We start from the raw sequence: 19,884 nt of genomic DNA, 5'->3' as shown, positions 1-19,884 counted from the left end.
AACATCATCCAGTTTTGCTGTGTTTAAGATCTCTCGAGCCCAGGGTGCAGCAGAGTTAACTTTATTTGTTCAATGATTTTGTGAAGTTATTTCTATTTGTTTAACCATTGTTACAAAAAACCTTAGACAAGGAGTGTGGTCATCACAGTGTGCCTTCCTCACAGTGAGTTTCTGATCACTAGGGGAATTAAACATGGAGGGCTAGGTATGATCAGTTTTATGGTATAACAAAGACAATAAACAGTGTGTATCTGACTCTTTTAAGATGTTATCTTTATGGTAAATACGCAGGGAAGAGAAGGAGCTTTAAGGACAGTCACAGTCCCTGTAAAAATGGGATCACAGAAAGAGAACTGCTCCAGCACATTTTCTTCCTGCTGTCCCTAATCAATCCCACCCATTTACACCCCAGCAGGTCCCTTCTTTACATTCAGTGGAAAAAAAATCATCTTTTTGATTTGTCATTTGCCACCTTTTCTATTGCAATTTAAGAAACACCTACAGTATTATCCTTCTGTGTAACTGGCATGAGTACCTAATTTTAAAGAACAATTTTGTGGGTTTTCTGCCTCCATCTTCCCACAACTAGGTGACTGATACTGCAGCACCATGTTAGAATAAGCTCAGATACAAAAACAGGATCCAACACCTGATAAAAGCTGCTACATTTATCAAAGGCACAACTGAACCTTTTGCTCGATTTGGGGTTGAGAGCTTCTCAGGCTGTGCAGCGTCCCTGGAAGGGCATCCAATCTACTGTTGGCACCAATCAGATGTAGTAGGAAATACTGCCTCCTGTTTCTTTTGTAGGGAAAGCTTTTGGGTAGCATCTCAGCATTACTGTGAATTTGCTGCTCACACCATGCCAATACTTCCCGCATAACCAAGGCTGCATTTTCCCACACCCCCTTCTCAACAGTGCCGGTGTAGGACTTTTGTCAACAGCTGCTACTGACAGACCCTTTGGAGCAGGATGGTCATGGTCAGCTGTAGATGGAAAAGTTAGTTTTTTTGAAAGGCTCTTTTATAAATATCACCAAATTGCATTTTTTTTCTTTTCTTTTCTTGTGATTAGAATATTGAGGGCATGTCTTCTCTGTCTCCTTTTAGACACTGAGGAGCTATGAATGTGAATGCTAGATGTGAAGCATTGTCTCACCTCAGAAGCTATATAGCTAAAAGCATAATAGTTCTTGACTGAAGAAAGTGCACATTTAGAAAGATACAAAACTGAGTAACCTGAGCAGAGTTCTTTGGTAAAACAGCTGCATTGCTTCTTAGATAGTTTTGTTACTTCTGACAGGGTGTGCATGCAGCCATGTAGATATTTACCGTTATATACCCAACAAAACATTTACATTGCTTACCCTCGATAGGACGGTCTTCGGATTCACAGAGCTCATTGACAACAGTCCTCTTGATGTTTTTCAGGGCATCAAAGTTCTCCACTGTGAACACTCTCCTTGAATCACCAGCTGTTCGAAGCAGATCAAAGGAATTTATAAGCCCTATGCCAACTGCAAAGACATGTACCCCATCACCTCTCAAAGCCACGGCTGCATCCTCCACATCGTCATGAGAGTTCCCGTCTGTAATCACAACGAGGTTCTGTGAAACTCCTCTCTTCTTGCGGCCTCCATGGGCAGGCTCAAAAAGACTATGAACAAACCTCAGTGCTTTCCCAGTGTATGTAGTGGATTGCATTTGTTCGATTCTGTCGATGCGTTCCTTTATGATGATGTCATTATAGAACTCATTAAGAGAAAATTCTTTCTGGGGTTCAGCACTGTACTGGACTACCCCAACATGCACTCCGTTCTTAGAAATAACAAAACTGTCCAAAACATCTTTCATGAAGGTCTTCATGACAGAAAAGTTACTGTTTGATATGCTTCCTGATCCATCCATCAAGAACATCAGGTCTGCCACTTGTTTGTTGCAAACTTAGGGAAAAAGCAGGGAAGGAACACAAAACAACAAAATTATTGAGGAACATAATTTTGGCACTGTTTAACCTTTCCTTTTTCTCTTCAGTGTAAGCTTTTACTCACAAAAGCTGTTCACAGAGAGGTCATGCAAAGACATCATCTATCCATCATCTAACTTCAACCCTGTGACCTTCCATGAGATAAAAGTAATTTTTTCCCAGCATTAACTTGCAGAAAGAAACACAGTTCTTTACATAACAGCTAAACGACTGCCTGGGGGAGTCATAACAAAACAGAACTTGTAACCACTGTCAACCCCTCAGCTGAGAAATGTCAGAATTTACCTACCAATAAAGTTAAATCAGTATGACTACCTCACTCAAAATATTCATCCTCTCTTGGTACCTGAAAGGCCACTTTGGGGAAAAAGCACTTGAACTGCATGACTTCTGTGGAGAAAGTTTCTCCCTGAAGTGGAGAAATTTCTTGCCTGTCATTTTCATTGCCTAAGCAGAGTTCCAAATATGTTATAAGCAGAGTTGCAAATATGCAAGATTTATTGGCAGCTTCTATTCAAGGTGTCGAAGGTGTATTTCACTGGATCTAATTGCTTGATAGAGAGAACCTGATACTGTTTGTTGTGCAGCAAGAAAAAAGGATGGACAAGAAGCCATCTTTCCAGCCATCGTGGACAATTATTGAGCTGGTCTGCCTGATTAGCAGGAAGTTTACCCTTCCAGCATAGCCACGGTGCCTGTCTTTACCCTGGAAGCACTACAATTTGTGTCCTTTACATTTTTTTCCACACAGAATAAAGCAAAAGTTTTATTACAATAGCTTTCCCTTGCTGGGACCTAACAGTGTACCATCTGAATGCTGTATCATATCCATCCTAACACTTGAGGGAATGCAGAAGACATTACTGCACAGAATCTTACTGATTTGGGTGACTACAAGAAAGAAATCAGAAAAGGGAAATGAGTGGAGGGAAGTGGAAACTCTTTGCCTTTACGAAGTAAATCTATCACCAACTACTTTTCCATGCATAAATCAAGAATACTTAACTGTGCCCCATAACAGAATAGATGCAGGGATAAACACCATCTCACTTTTAACGAAGCTTTAACAATAAACTAAAGACCCTGACTGTAAACTACCTATCTTCTAGACAGAAAATGAGAGAAAGAAGAGTAGAAGGGATCACAGAGAAACAGGATCCTCAAGAGAGAATGGCCTCAATATATGGGGGAGCCAGGGCACTGCTCAAGTGTAGAGAATTGCTTTGTGTTAAAGAAAATTAGTTGCTACGACTTAGAAAAAATCTGCCTCCATTTATCAGTGTAAGAAGCCTCTTGAAAATAGCTGATGGAAGCCCATCAGTAGAAGGTAACTTTTGAGATTGCATTTAATATGTACTGCATTTTAAGCAGAGAACTGTCACCAGACTTTTCCACTTATCCTCCTATTACGTCCACAAAATATGTTTAACACCAATCTTTGCTTTTAACAGTCTGCATAAGTGGTAGAAAAAGACCTAGCAGATCTATTCAAAAGTATCTTTACCTGGCTTAGATTTCTCACACACGTTTTGAGCAAGGTTTTTATGTATGCTTTCCAGTGCATCATAGTTCTGTGCAAAGTATAATCTTTCTTGATCTTCAGTAATCTCTTTAAGTTCTGCTCTGTCTGCTTTGCTTATTCCAACAGCAATTAAGTTGATTTCATTCTCCTTCAAAGCTCTTATGGCCATGGGAAGGTTGGCTTTATCTGATGGTACAGTTGGTTCATCAGTAATAAGAACAAGGATCCTAGTGACAGCGAGATACGATGGACGTCCACCATGGTTCACATCAAATCTTTGCCGGGCAAAGTTCAAAGCTCTTGCAGTAAAGGGCTTGCCTGGCAGAGGCTTCAAGTTGAATATTTTTTTTCTAATCTGAGATTTGGAGGTATATGAATTCAATGGGAAATACACCTCCGGCGTAGAGCTATAGACCACAACACCAAACCGAACTTTGTCCAACCCAACCACTGAGGTATTAACTACTGCTTCTATAAGATGATGCACATTTTTAAACTGCAGGTCTGTAACACCAGATGATCCATGCACTAGAAAGATGATATCAGCAACTTCTGCTCTCTTGCACACTGTTAGTGGAAACAAAAAAACAAACAACAAAAAAAAAAAGAAAAAAAAAGTTATAATTCTGTCTCTCTTCCTCAGCCCTTTTCTTGCATACTATTATGGAAAACAGAAGAAACAAAGAAACAAGGTTATAATTCTGTCTCTCTCCTTCACCCCTTTCTCTCTTTCAACCCTTTGTGTAGGGATTTTTGTTTCCATATTCCAGCTGTAACCTTAAAATGCAAAGACACCGCAGAAGCCTGAAAGCAAAAGCTTGGGTGTCTTCCTGAAAGAAGGGGAAATATTTACCTACCTTCTCGTAAGAAAAAGAATGAGATCACACCCTATAAAAAGAACAAGTCTATGTTTTTATACTGCTTTTCATTCCACTGCCACTGTGTATCATTATGGAGAACAGAGCTTTATATCATACCATGAACAGAAAAAAAAAATGTTGCCTTACAAAGAATTAACAGGAAAGAAAAAAATAAAATAAAAAAAAAGAAAAGAAAAAAAAAAAAAAAAAAAAAGAAAAATACAGAGATGGATATCATCACTACTTACAATCCTGTAGATTACAAATTTCAAAGAGAATCTGCTTTTGTATGAAGTGAAAGTCATTCTCAAAGAACACTCTGTCTTGACTGCCGGTAATCTCCAAAAGCTGCGAATTGTTGGCACGGAGCATGTCGATAGCAAATATAGTTACGCCTTTCTTCCGTATGGCCCTGGCTGGTTTTGTTACAGAATCGTGGGATTCCCCATCAGTGATCACTATTAGGTATTGTTTCAATTCAGGACGTCCTCCTTTAGGTCGATCAAAGTAAGGGGCAGCAAGGTTCAGTGCTTTCCCAGTCTGTGTTCCTGTTCTAATCTGCTTCATTTTCTGAATGGCTTTCCCCATATCAGCTGCAGTGTTATATCTGTCAAGCTGGAACTCTTCTCTCATTTTAGAGCTGAACTGAAGCAAGCCAATTCGAACATTATCAAGCCCAACATCTATGTTGTTCACAAATGACTGCATGAAATCCTTTACCTTCTGAAAGTCATCTGAACGGACACTCTCTGAGCCATCCACGAGGAAAACAACATCAACTTTCACGTTTTTACAGACTAAGAAAAAAGGAAAAAAGAAAAAAAAAAGAATAGGCTAAAACCACAAATCTCTTCTCACCTGCTCTTTTAACATTTCAGCTGGATCAAAACCCAAAAGACAGTAAATGATAGAATGGGCGGGTAGATGTCGTCAGTAGATCTGTCAAAAAATAACTGACTGCAGAAGATGAACGTGAGGCTTAACAGCTAACATGTAAACAAAGGCTGGAGAGTGCTCGAGATGCCTTTGTTCATCCCCCAACTTCAAGAGAAAGAATTCTGCTACTTGATACAGCCGCTTTCCTCCAAGCTATTATGTGGTGCAGAAAGAGACATACACAATCCCTGGATAAGAGTAGCTTGCACATGTCGGAAAAACATCCCCTGACTTGGGTATTGAAAAATCAGAATTTATCTCCTTGTGAAAGACAAGTGTTCTGCAGTGCTCAGACTGCTTACCTGTTCAGAACCACAAGTACCCGATGTTAGACTGCAGGCAATTATCACTGGGTTCTTTGTCTCTTCTCACAAAATGTGGTTGGGTCAAGACAAAGAACAAGTACTTAGACTTTTACTATAGGGCACTTTCCCAGTTGAAGAATTTCAATTTCTGCTACTTAGCTTTATTTTATATTGCTCATTGACTAGTAAAATCCGTACATTGAAAGAAGGTGACCTAGTCTTGAAATGGCAAAGTATGAGATTACCAACACATAAGTCTTTATTTCTGATATGTAGCAATATCATTTTCAGTATTAACAAAACATGTAAGTACATTCTAATACTAGCTGCTTGGAAAGGATCAGGCTTAGGAGATGCTCTTACCATTTTTTGAACAGATATTTTGCACAATTCCTTCTTTAATATTTTTCAGGGAATCAAAGTCATTCACGAAATACACTCTCTCTCCTGTTTCTGCTATTTCCTCCAACTGTTGTTGAACAGCTTCCTTGATGCCGATGGCGTAGATAGTGATCCCTTGTTGCCTCAGCTCACCTGCTGCTTGCTTCACCTCATCTTCAGATTTACCATCTGTAATCACTACCAGTATCTGTGGAACATTTTCCCTAGATGCCATATGGAACAGACTTTTCATATGTATTAATGCATCTCCAGTTCTTGTACCTCCACCTATTTGTTCAATATTACTAATTGCCTTTGTTAAATCATCCATTTGGTTGTGCTGGCCAATCAGGAATTCTGTCCTTGACTCAGATGCATACTGAACCACACCAATACGAACATTGTTGGCACCAACTTGGAACATTCTGGTAGTCTCATTCACAAATGTTTTAATGTCTACAAAATCAGTTGGTTGTATGCTGCCAGAGCCATCGATCAAGAAATAAATGTCAGCTTCCTCTGTGTTCACGCAACCTAATTAGTAAGAAAAAAAGACAAGGGCGGGGGGGGGGGGGGGGGAGGAGGAGGGTAGGGGATGGAAAGGGGGAGTTACAAAAGTTTTGACACTTCCAAGAGTAAGAAAAATCACTTAACAACTTTGCAATCCTCACAAATAGGTACCTAAACAACAAAAGTAATTTTATTTGAGAAAAGCCTTTCAGTCCAAAAATCTTGTAAAATCTTGGGTGTTCAATAAATAGGATAAGAGATGTCCAAACTTCTCTACACAAATAAAATGTGTCGAGAAGATAAAATGGAGTAATGAAACCCATTGTTACTGGTACTGTTACTTGTAAAAGGATAGCAAGCAGGATGAAATAGAAGTCAGGACTGCAACAGTTATTAAAGTGAGAAAAATAGAATAAAAGTAGATAAGATGAGGTACAGTAACAGTGTGACAGCCTGCAAAGACAAAAAAAAAAAAAAAAAGGAAGTGTATCTAGAAACAAAGCTAATTTGAAAAAGAATGGTAAGAGACTTTACTGGGAGAGACTGGGTAGAATTTAGGTGTGAAAATAAAAATATTACTAGGATTTGTATCATTATGAGACTAGCCTCCTGAACTGGTATTAACAGCATGGCCTAGCTACTCCTAGAGGTGAGAGATGACAATATTTCATCAGTGTCAGAATTCAGAATTGCTATAAACTTCACATGGTTTTGACAAGTGCAAAGAACATTAAAAGAGAGATGTCATGGAAAAAATAACCTAGATTCAAGTAACTAAGACATGACTCAGTCTACCTGTAAATGTTGTTAAGCTGTAGGAACCACTACCACTATCATGCTCACCTGAATGTGAGGGAGCCTTGGAATTTGCTCAAGTGAAAGCAGCAAAGGCTTCCTGACACTTGCTTCCCCCAAAAGGTAGGAATAAATAGGGGAGGGTTCCAAGCAGGGCAAATCTCAGCTGGAGGACATTCAGGTCCATCAGCAACAGAATTTTATAAACATCTCTAAAATCTGTCTGAATTTTTATTTCCTCTTGAATTAAGTACAGATGGTGTACACATCAGCAACAAGCCTGGCACCACTGAAATGGCATTTTTATGCATGCTTCTTACCTTCTTTCACATTCTGCGATTGTAATGGGACTACAAATGTACTTTTCACAATGTCATTACAAAGCCGTTTCTTTATTTTCCATCTGATATTTGACAACTGTAGAAAATTCTTCAGGGTGGTGACATGATTCATTGGGGGATATGTTGCAATTTTATCAAGCTTGCTGCTCTCTGTGGTATTCTGGATGCCCACAACATAGACAGTGACACCTTTACGTCTTAGTTTAGATGCTGGTTTAGTATAATCATCCAAGGACTGACCATCAGTGATAACCACAGCAATTTGTTGCACTCCTTTTCTCTTCCTGCTGCCTGCCTCTCGAGTAAAAACCTTATTCCTTAGAAATTCAATGGCTGCTCCAGTGTATGTTCGTCCACCTCGATATGGTAAATTCCTTAGGTAGTTCAGGATTTCCAGTTTATCCTTGAATGTGTTCAGGGTGAACTCTAGTCTTGGTTCATCACTGTACAGCACTAGCCCAACTCTTACATTCCTTGGACCAATATCCAGGGCATTAACAACTTTTAAGAGAAATGCCCTGATCAGCTGGAAGTTTTTTGACCCAACTTTGCTGGATTCATCCACAAGAAATGCAATGTCTGCAACAGTTGCACTGGAACACACTAAAAGTAAAATAAACAAAATGAAGATAAGATTAATGTAGGTCACACTGTGGGATAATTGGTGAGACAGTCAGAACACTGTTACAGATGAGACTCAAGGTAATATGCAAGATGCTGCTACAATAACACATGAAATCCAAATCCTAAAAGTGCTGAAGAGCAGAGATTTATGTATTGATTTTCAGTCAAGAGATCATGTTTATTTCAGTGATTTCTTTAACTGCCCCCTTTTGCCCACTACAGCAAACTTTGCAAGACAGGTGGCTTTCCTCACTGTACCGTAGAGTGACTGCAAATCAGGAAAACTCAGGATATTAGGGAAGTTATTCTGTGGTTAAATTCAAACTCTCCTATGGCCATTTTTTGGAAACAAAATCTAAGGAAAATCCAAGGAAAATTGTTCCCTCAGTCAGAAAAGGCAACTCCAGTGCAGCCAACCCTTCAAGACTACCAAAGTTTTGCTCTTTTGATGCACCATACCTGCTGGCACTATTTGATCAAGTTCATAAAGATCCTGGAGTGAGGCTTCCACACCAGTAACAATTCCCTGTTGCACAAACTCAATGTTCTTTACTCCGTGAAGACGGTAAGTTGCATTAGAGGGGTAGCTCTCCGTTGTTTCTACCCTGTCAAAGCGTTCAACTTCAACTGTGAAATTTTTCACTCCCATCTCCTCTAACATCCGGATTGCCCCCATGATATTTTTACTGAATCCAGAGGATGTGAAGATCACTACAACCTGTGGAGTGCCTTCGTTGATCCGGCTTCCAAAAGTATCCGTAAACAAGGTTTCCAGCAAAGACTCCAAGGCAATTCCATCCTGTGATGAGTCTCCAGTGAGAACGATGCGCTGAATGTGGTCAAGGATCTCTTCTTTCTTTTCATAAGAGTTCAGCGCAAACCCCACCTCTCCCACACCATTAAACTGGGCTAGGCCAATCCTATACTTGTCAGTCCCAACATCTAGCTGTTCGACTATTTGGGAGATGAAACGTTTTACTCCGTCAGATGCTGAATGCTTCGTGGTCGCAGTGGAGTCAATGAGGAAAATAATATCAGCATATTGTTTTGCAAATGCTGCAGAGAGGAAAAAAAATGTATTAAATGAGTTGCTGAAATACTGTCAACCTATATCCAGACCTGATTTGAATGCAATCTAAATAAGAACCTTTTCATTGATCTTCACAGTTTTAAATTTTGACTTAAGCTCTACATCTACAACATATCATGAAACATGCTATTCAATTACTGTTGAATTATATTTTGAAAAATTAAACAAAGAATTCTAAAGAAAGCAACCGTCTAAAAAATGGCTTTAAAATGTCTTGAGAAACCTTTACACCTGACAGTATTTATACAATAGAAGTTTCATCTTCCTCCAACCAAATCTTCTACTTACTACTTTGGGAGTGAGATTGTATGTTTTATCATTCCATTCTAGTGATATTCCATTAAACAAGGTCCTCTATATCACTGCTGGAATCTAGGTTGCATTTAAGACTTTAACCCAACTGAACGCTTCAGAATAAACTCACCTTCCTAACAATCCCATGAGGAATTGTTCCAAAAGGCAGACAGACCCTTTAAATATCAGAGGAGGCACCAGAACATTAATAAAATTATTCTAACTTCACTTACAGTCATTGGAAAGAGACACACATTTCAGGAGGGCAAGTCAGGTGCAAGTCAGATGACACTGGGCCTAAACGCACCCTTTGGTATAACAGTTTATGATGGAAAAGGGGATTAAAACCAACTGCCTAAATACCAGCACAGCCTCTAATCCCTAATTTTTCTCATTGAGAGAACCACATTGACCTCTGCAAAACTAAGAAACAACATAATGTATTTACAAATTAAATTTTATATTTTAAATATTTATAAGTGATATAAACATCATTTTTTGTTTTGATTTTAGTTTTGCTACCATGCCTCCTTATATATATATATATAAATTCCTTCAAAATACATGTTCTGTGAATTCTGCTGTTCAGCAACTATACTGAAAGGATGGGAAAATATGGCTCCCCTTCATTTTTGAACATTCTAGGAGTGACAATCTCTTAACTAGGTTTTTGGAAGAATTAAGATAGTTACCAAAAGCATAGCTTGATTGAGAAATAATTCAGTTAAACTGTTCAATGACATCAAAACAAAACATTTTCTATAAAAGTCTCTACCAGCTCTAAAAACATCAAATTGAATGTATTTCAAAGAATCTGTGAATCTGACCCTGATTTTCTTTGCAATACATTAAGGCTCTGCTTACAGAGAGCACCAAGTATAAGATCAATTTCCTTTGTTAATAATTAAACCTCAATGACTTCAACACAGGCACTGAAACATGTTAAAAAGAACAGGGATGTCCATCCTGAACAGTGACCTAATTAAAATTATCCCCATTATTTTCAAGTGTTTTATATGACAGTAACGCTGGTGTAAAATAACATCAAAACCACATCCACTTTTCTACACCTTTGCTCACAATTACACAGTATGAACAACTGAAATGGTACCACTATAAGGACAAATGCTTACCTTCAACCTGGCTTTCAATTGCAAAGCAGAAGTTTTTCAAAAGCTTTGTGGAGAGATCAGGAAGGTCATCGAAACTTTTGATGCTATACAGATATTTATCGAAAGGTTTGCTGGCTATTTGCTGAAGCTCAGATGTATTCTGGATGCCAACTCCGACAACATAAATGGAAATGCCTCTGTGTCTCAGTTTCTTGGCAGGCAATTCTACTTCATCACTGGATTCTCCACTGGTGATAAGAATCATTAACTGTGGGACATAAACCTTAGCTCTGCTACCAGCAGATTCATTGAAATATGTTGTGCTGACAAAATCCAGAGCTTTCCCTGTGTACGGTTCTCCACCTTTATATGGTAAATCCCCAATCTGCTCCAAAACATCAGTTTTTGATAAATACTGATTCAGCAAGAACACTTGGTAAGTTTCATCACTGTATTGTGCCAGCCCAACTTGGATTGCAGCATGGCCGATGTCGAGATTTGAGACCAATGAGGAGAGGAATTCAATCACCTTCTGAATGTTTTCCTGGGCAACATTTGTTGAAGTATCCACTAAAAAGACAACATCTGCCAACGTGGCTTTTCTGCAAGCTGCTCAAGGAAGATGACAAAAAAGAATGAATTATTATAGTTTCTTTAGCTTTGTTCATGAGCAAGGAAGAGCCAAATGTACATTTTATTGTTCATGAAATAAATTCTGTGTTTTGTGTTTCTGCCTTTCCATTCTTCCCCTCACCTCTTCCCTTCTCTCCACCCCCCACCCCCCACACCCATTATTTTAAATATTTTACAGGTAGACTTGTTCAAAATTCATCAGTTAAGAGTTGGTATTATTGACAACTAGTTAACAACATATGGAAGACACAGGAAGTTAAAACCTACATTTTGGCAACATAATGCAATTCTATATGCTTTATCTAATATCTTCCCTACGATATTTTAAGATTTATCTAAGATTTATCTAACATTTTCCCTAATATCTTCCCTAATATCAAACCCATTGACCATTGTGCACAAAAAGCCTTGCAAAATCTTGGAGCTCTTTGTCCCTATACTCCAAGATCCACCTGCCAGGAAGATAACGTCTGCTATAGAAGCTTTCCTACAGACTGAAGAAACATTGTTTAATTTCCCTGTTTTCCTACAGAATGTGTAATCGAATAAAATTGCAATATTGCTTCCTGTTTGCTTTTCAGAATCTGACACCTTTTGGTCTTTTGCAGAAAAATCTTCCATCTATCCTAGTAAATTTTCAGCATTCATTAACTCCTTCTTTTTCCCTGTTCTTCATATAGAGTGTCTGAGGCTAAAAACAAATTTTAATGAGCTATTGCACATTATTTTTCTGTTTTTCAGACAATTCTCCTAACCTAGTATAAATATGTGCTTCATAAAAATATATCATATCATCCCTAGTTAAACAAAGAATAAACTATCACCAATTCTTCATCTTTCTCTTCAGAACTGGATGCACCTGGGAAAAAGAATTGCTATGAGTTTGAAGAGACTTTTCTTTCATGTATTACCAGTCTGCTGTGCATCCATAGAGCAGAAGGTGGATACAAAGAGAAGAACAAGAAGAGGTTTCCAGTTATCCATTTTGAATGTCTCCCTAGAAAAACAAACACAGTAAGAAATACAGAGCATTATTTCCTCAGAAGAAGTTTATTAATTGTGGGGAAAACGTAAAAGCACATTTTATTAACATCATGGAGGCTTTCTAGCTGTATACATTCAAAGCAACACTTCAAATTCATGTTTTCTTCCCTCAGGTTGTAACAAACGTGTTTTGAACACAGAGCTGTTAGTTTGGACACTGATGTACAGGATATAACTGAAATGAACAGTTCACAGACATACCGTGTTCTGATTTATACAGCTATATTTACCACAATCCCAAATTCAACTGAAAGTAAGTTATTCACAAGGCAAGATTAATGGGAATTAAGCTTCCAAGATTCCCTGCTAGCCTTGGAAATCCCCACCCACACATTATTTAAAAGAAAATTTTGGTGGCTTCCTCTGTATAAGATAGACATAGATAAGAACAAGCATTCATTTACAAATTAAACATGCCAGTTGACTGGTAATGAAGACACACGGCGTATAATAGAGCCAAAACTCAATGCTAATGGAAATGGGAATGAAAAATCTCAGCAAAAAAAGTACAAAATTAAGCCACACTAAGCTTAAGAATACTAAACAATGAAGAACACAGTTTTGAAAGGCTTTCAATTGTAGAACACATGTATACTAAATAGTTTAAAGAATAAAATAAAATAAGCCAGGGCATAATGATGGTTTCTGTTTCATTTCTTATGTCTTTCTTAATAATAGCTAGCACTTGCTTGTATTTTTTAAATGTTACTTAGCTGACATGTTCATGGGAATACCCACCCTAATCCTCAGATTTTTCTTCTGGGAAGAGGTCTTACATCCTATCTGTCAGCTGACATAATTCAGATATCATGATCAAGCATGTGTTTGAAAAAGACATTCCATTAAATAACTGGATTGACTGAAAAAGGCATTCCAGGCATTGGGGTTTCACTAAGAATCTCATACTTAATATACAGCTTGCACTAGAGGCATATTTGAAAAATGCATGGCTACTTATCTTTATGTTCTACTGTTCTACCATCTGTATAGAACAAATTTTATACCAAGCACTGCTGAACTACTAGAAGTATAGAATGATCCAAACTCTGCTTTGTCTCAGGCTATTGTTTGAACACCTTGGCTCATCCTGGCAGACACTCAGAACAAAGAGATAGCTTGAGCTACTTATATTTGAGGCTCAAGTTTGACACAGAGTATAACTTCAGTAGACTCTGGATCCTGCCTTTTTTTTTCTTTTTTTTTTTCTTTAAAAAAATAAAATCAGGACTTCTGGAACCCTGATGAGAACAATTCTTCTATAATCTAATTTCAGAGCTGACTTGAACACAAATTTCTCTAGCATCTGTCTCTCTGACATTGCTTTAAGGCCTAATATCTATGCTGGATTGGATACTGCCTAGACTTATTAGTAGCAGAGACAAAAATGTATGAGAAATTACACAAAAGCAATCAAACAGCAGGCAAAAAACAAGCCAGATCATCCTCCCAGCAGCTGGAGGGATTCCTAGGCACACTCGTTGGAATCGAAAAGCATCTTTCTCAGAAGCAACCCCTCTCAGTCATGGGTAAATTCCTGTGGTGAAATGATGAGGAACTGAATCTATAAAGAGGGAGAGGGTATCCAAGATACTGCTACAGCATAAGCTGTTATGGGTATACAAGATATGGCTACAGCATAACAGCTTAATCCACACATTAGATTTCTCAATATCTTCAGGGTATATGCTGGGGGCAGGATATGTACATTCCCACGCATATTATTTCTCTTTATTTCTGTCACTTTTGTTTGATGAACATCTGCTTGCCACTAGTGTCCAAAAAAGTCGTATCAGAACAAAGATCCATCTTGCCCAATCCCTTATCTTTGACAATGGCTACTAGATTAAGGAAAGAGTATAAAAACAAAGTTAAGCAATGCAGGGATATTCTCCCTTCTCCACGGACTGTTTCAAAGGTTTTCAGGTTACATTTGGGTGAAGAACACACTTTCCACAAGTTCTAATTTCTTTTGAAACCAGCTGCAGTTTTGTATTACTGAGCCAATTTGATTGTTTATCATATTCTCAACATCAACATCAGTTATGTTCTACTGGAAAGCAAGTCAAGTATTTGTGAAGATAAAGTTAATGACCAAATTCTGCTGTTAACACTTCATTACACTGGCTTTTAAATTATATCTTGGATCTGCAAACACAGTTCGTTGGAAAAACCGCAGCCGGTCTTACATCATAGCATGAGATTAAGTTCCAAGTTCCTAAATTAATGGCATGCAGTACTATTGTAGGTCTTGTAAATAAAAAAAAACAACAATGAATAAAAATAATCTGCTTGAGTTTGTGTTCTACCCTTAGGCAAGGACAGAACATCATTTCCAAGTATCATGACATTAAGCCACGTTCTAGTTCTTGGAGGGTTCTTTGGAATGTCTTGGAGGAGGAAAAAGCCACATCTGCTGTATTTCAAGGAAGATAACACATAGGGACACTTTACCTCTTACTAGTACTGCAGTACTACACCAGCAGGTGTTCCAGGTACCATACGGTCCTTAAAAAGGACAAGGGGAAAGCAAAACTTGATTTTGCACTTTGTGGAAAACTTCATCAATGTCTCTGCACATTGCAGTTTTCTTTAATAAGCACTTCTAAGAAAAGGAAAAACTGTGATATATACTGTCATATACAAAACCATACCAAATAAAAATGTTTTGCCATCAAAAAGCCATCTTCATATTTAAATTTTACTTAAATTTTCTCTATATATCCCTGATAGTTACAGACCCTCTTGAGTTCTCCCTGATCACTTTGACAGACTTTATTACTGGTTATCTATGTTCACTACTTTGCATCATTACGTCAGCCTTTTTTACATGTTAATCAGCCAAAAACTTAAATGGCGGTAGATAAATATTTTAATGACTTCCAAAATAAAAAGAATCGGTATTCATTAGTGTATTGTGTATACCTCCTTTTATAGCAAAGTAAATGCACCAAAGCAGTAAGCATCTAGAAATATACGATTTTAACAAAGCATAAACGTGTCTCTCAACACAGCCAGAAAATACCTATTCAAGGGCAGAAAACTAAAATGCTGCCACTAATTCCAAAGTTTTACTTTCCTGTAACAACAGTGGTGGAAATTTTTAGAGCAAAATACTGAGTTTGTGAAAAACTCAAGGGCACTAATATCACTGTGTTTCGGGTGTGTATGACTGCCTGCAGTCATATATGCAAAACAGAGTTGATGTTTTAGCAAGGGGCTTGACTTTCCACAGTAATGTAACTATTTAACCATTCAAATTTTGTACCAAAGTCTAGCCCTTGCTGTTACACTGTAAGATACACAATAATTGGTGGTTATTGAGCTATGCAACTATTTCTACACTTCCTAGCAGCTTTAGTCTCTGTTGAAATCCTCCAGCTTCTTCCAACTTTATGACTCACAATCTTCCCTGCTCTTACGGTCCTACTCTCATTAAACAGCGGGAGCAGAAGAGAACCTGTTACCCATTTGATCTTTATTTTTCCCTTCAGTAACCCATACTGAGATCAGTCCACTATAGGCAACTTCTTTAAATACACAGAGAAACTGCAATTTTAAAATACATGCAGACTGATTTCCCTACTTGCACTGTTTATTTGTCTTTATCTTCATAAAACCACATGAACTTCCAGTCATAGGCTACATGCTGCATAAACAGAAGTACTTTTTGCCTCTTATGTGCATTCTTCAATATTAGCTAAACAAAAATGAAACTAACGTAATGGAAACCAAGTCATACAGCTCAGATACTACAGTTCAAACCTTAAATTACTCAGAGATATGCAGTGTCACAGAGCATTACCAATTCTACATATTAAGCTAGCAAAATATTAAGATGAAAACGTATTTGAACGTAACACTGCATATCTTTGGCTACCTAAACACATATATCAGCAGTTAATTATATAAATACATATAGGTATAATCTATGTAAGATGTTAAGACAGCAATTACCACTTTAATCTTATTTTGTGAAAAGGCAGGGTGACAATTATTAAAATCCCTTAGAAACCAGCATAAAAAATTACATATTTTACAGCATACTTTAATGTCAGCATTATTCCTTCTTGTTTGTTCTCAGAGACCCACCCATACATAAACAATAAATCTCAGAGGAAGAAACAGATCAACAGTGCTTCTAAATTCTTTAAAGTCTTCATGAGGATTAAAAAAAAATATATATATATATATATATAATATAATCAGCTACTGTCCCAGTTTAATCTTCAGTTGCTTCAATGTTTTAATGTTTTATGCACTTAAAGGAAACGATTCTCTAGATTATTGCTGCCAGAGAGAAATGCACAATTAGATGTAAATATACACCTGAAGTGCATTTATCATAGATATTTTGAGGCAACATCTGTTTTTCACCTATGATTTATAATAACCATGCTGCATGCATGATCTCTGAAACACCCTGGTGTAGGGGTATTTTCCCTCTTCTGTTTGCGTATATTAAGAGAAAGAACACAATTTCCTTGTGATAACTTCAAATTCCACCTCTATCAGTGCAAATGAATATGATCATGTAGCTTTTTCTTACCTACTGAAGCACCCCTGATAGATTTCTCCAGATTTTCACTCTGGTTTCATTTCTTCTGAAGTCTTTGGGGAAAAAAAAGAGTCCTGGAGTAGAGCAGACAGACGGCTTTGCCTCACACGCCCCTTGGTTATTCCTTTCTTCCTAACCCTTTTCTCTCACTGAAGAGAATTTAAAGCCTACTGATTTGTATGAGTTCCCAGTATCACCAAACAGCAAAGCCAAGGGAAATTCATCCCGCCCCCACACCTGACTACTCTCCTCATATGTCCACATACTGAACTTTAACCACTAAGACACAGTAATACCAGAAGAAAGATAAATGTAGTTGTAGGAGTTATGTAAAATATTTACAGTGAGCTGGCATTTGGAAAACAAAGAAATCTTATCAGTTTATCAGTTATTTCCTCTCTACACATCTTTTTTTTTTTTTTTTTTTTTTCTCCTATATCTTTTTATTAGCATTGAAATGTCTCAGGAAAGATGCAGCTTCACCTATTCTAGATTTTTCACAGGAAAGCTGGGTTTTCTAATGATTCCAGCTACAGTCCCATGGCCAGACACTGATTCAAGCACGGAGTCCCAGGGTGACTTACCTGACTTTGGAGGTCAGTGTGATCAGCACAAAGTTCCAGATGTTCCAAAAGGTGCTTTCATTCAGGGCTTAGAAGCCATAGCTGTAAAAGATGTGGCTATAAGAATTGAATACCTCCCATGTACACACACACAGGGTGCTAATTTATGGTTGTAATCAATAACATCTATATATATATTTACATGTATTTCACAGCAAGGTGGATTTGTCTCCTACTCCAGGATTTATTAAGAGAGAGTAAAGGAGGTCACAATAAAAAAGCATTAAATTGACCAATAAAAAAGCATTAAAGCAGGAAACTAAAACCATTTGTCAGGTCTTGTAAAACATGCCAGCTAAACTCCAGGAATGATACAAATAATTTGTAATATCTTTGTCAGTTCCTTTGACTGGAAGGTAGACAAAGGTGAACAGCGTAAGGACTAAAAATATCAACTCTTTACCTGCACATGCTTCACTAACTCATTTAGTAAAGGATATTAAGTGATCTAAACACAAACTTTTCATTCATAAAAGCAGCTCTGCAAAGCCAAAAGTGCTTAGGAGACCTAGCAGATGTGACTCTTGCTCCCAAGAATACTGAGTGGGAAAGTATCTTATACACGGGACTAAATACTCAAACCCAGTCTCAGCTGGAAAAAATTACTTTTACAAAAAGTCTTGCTTTGGAATAGCAATAACATAAATCACCTCAAAATAAAAGGCAACATTTGATTTCAGTTCAGAATGCTAGAACACTAGCTCAGTTCACAATGAATGCTACAGAAGTCTTTGAGCCACCAATACATTACCTACTAACATACGTACCTTTGAAGTAGGACCCTACAATAGCAGGATGCAGATTCTTACTTTTAAAAAGCTTTAAGCAAGAGAACTGTGACCTTGCAACAGGCATAGATGTAAAACTTACGTATATATCACATGGCTTTAAAAAAAAAAAGGCCAGAAGTCCTTTCATTTCTAATTATGGAAATCATGTTGTTTTTACCAGAATCTACCACTTTTGATAGGAGGAAAACACAAAGCTAGAGATAATCAAGACTTGTATCTTCACAAGATTTGCCCTGAAAACAACTGAAAAACTGTTGTTTTGTAGCTAAAGATGTGAAACGTATCTCATCTTTCTCGACAGTTCTAGGCACTGATTTTAAAGTAAATAAAATGTAAGTAAAACTTTCACCAAGATGCAAAAAATGCATACGCTGAAATAGGAAACAAAGTAGAATGCTGTTAATTTTAATAGCTCCTCTGCAACTTTTCAGTGTTTTTCTCATTGTAACAACTCTGGAAAGCTGAGAAAGCAACAGTCCTATTTTTCCTTAGTGCAAACCACCAAAGCTACCACATCATCTGTAATTAGTTCAAAACTCATCGTGTCTTGCCAAATGAAATGTCTTTCTGATAGCAACAGAGATTTTAGCCCAAGGATATTACAAATGCAGTGTCCGCTTTTTTTTTTTTCTTTTTTTTAAACATTTGTTATACTGCAAAGCCAAGCTTTTAAATGCTGAAATAAGCTAAAAACAAACAAACAAAAACATTACTTCAAAGAGATAAAAATATATATCAGTGTTCTCTAAAAACATATCAATGTTCTCAGTCTCTTAAAAAAAAAGGAAAAGAAAAAAAAAAAAAAACTAATTACTTGAAGCATTTTTATTTAAATGGAAGATGGCATTCTGACAGCATATAGTCCTGCCATGCTTCTTCCAATCTAGTCTGACTGATATTGTCTCCAAGAGTAAAATAACGAAGACGACACAATCTTAGGTCTCCCTTTTTTAGAGAAAGGTCAGTACGGTGAGTCAGGGAAACAGAGAAAGCTCCCAAGTTATCTGAATGAGGAAGAACAGCTCTTTTACCTAAAAGTGAAAATCCTTGGCCCAGAGCGTACTCCACATCTACCTGCATGACTTCACACTGGCTCGTAGCTGCTAGGTGATTAAGCTAGAAACCAGAAGAAAGAGCAGACCCTGCCACAGACTTTAAGAGAAAAGATGTGCTCTGTTAAAGTTTGTTCCATTGATACATACTTGGCAGGCTGACCGTAGCATAGGATCTGACTCCAAATGCCTTGTAAACAATTAGGGAAAGTAGAGTAACTCAAAGGCAGGAAGTTGCTGGTAGTCAGCACGAGCCACAGAGGGTGGCTTAAAGCAAAGAAGCGCGCCACAATTTGGTCTACTTGGAAAGTCTTCCTGCTCCATTTTAAAGTCCACAGGAGTTTTAAAATTTGTTTCCAACTGTAAATACAGAAACAATATAGTATAACACTATAGGGTTTTAATACAAGAACTCAAAATTACTCTAAT

General features: G+C 37.5%; 1 protein-coding gene across 3 annotated transcripts in view; it reads right to left on the bottom strand.

The window, feature by feature from the left end:
- COL6A6 (collagen type VI alpha 6 chain) overlaps window positions 1-19,557 on the bottom strand; it is a gene marked incomplete at its 5' end in the record, with an annotated part of 49,900 nt that extends 30,343 nt beyond the window's left edge. Inside the window, 11 exons of one of the 3 annotated variants that reach the window (XM_084509987.1) lie at window positions 1,368-1,943; window positions 3,492-4,076; window positions 4,618-5,166; window positions 5,974-6,525; window positions 7,617-8,240; window positions 8,721-9,317; window positions 10,779-11,366; window positions 12,302-12,387; window positions 16,981-17,042; window positions 17,574-17,654; window positions 19,435-19,557. In XM_084509987.1, coding sequence (XP_084366113.1) covers window positions 1,368-1,943; window positions 3,492-4,076; window positions 4,618-5,166; window positions 5,974-6,525; window positions 7,617-8,240; window positions 8,721-9,317; window positions 10,779-11,366; window positions 12,302-12,374 — 4,144 coding nt within the window. Of the gene's footprint in view, window positions 1-1,367; window positions 1,944-3,491; window positions 4,077-4,617; window positions 5,167-5,973; window positions 6,526-7,616; window positions 8,241-8,720; window positions 9,318-10,778; window positions 11,367-12,301; window positions 12,423-16,980; window positions 17,147-17,573; window positions 17,655-19,434 lie in introns of those variants that run through there. The other 2 variants (XM_084509986.1, XM_084509985.1) reach the window with 2 other exon arrangements.
- Between the last annotated feature and the right edge of the window lie 327 nt (window positions 19,558-19,884).

Source organism: Aythya ferina (genome assembly GCF_964211825.1).
Source record: "Aythya ferina genome assembly, chromosome: 2".
Taxonomy (NCBI): Eukaryota; Metazoa; Chordata; class Aves; order Anseriformes; family Anatidae; genus Aythya; species Aythya ferina.
This window is presented reverse-complemented; position numbering and strand designations above follow the sequence as displayed.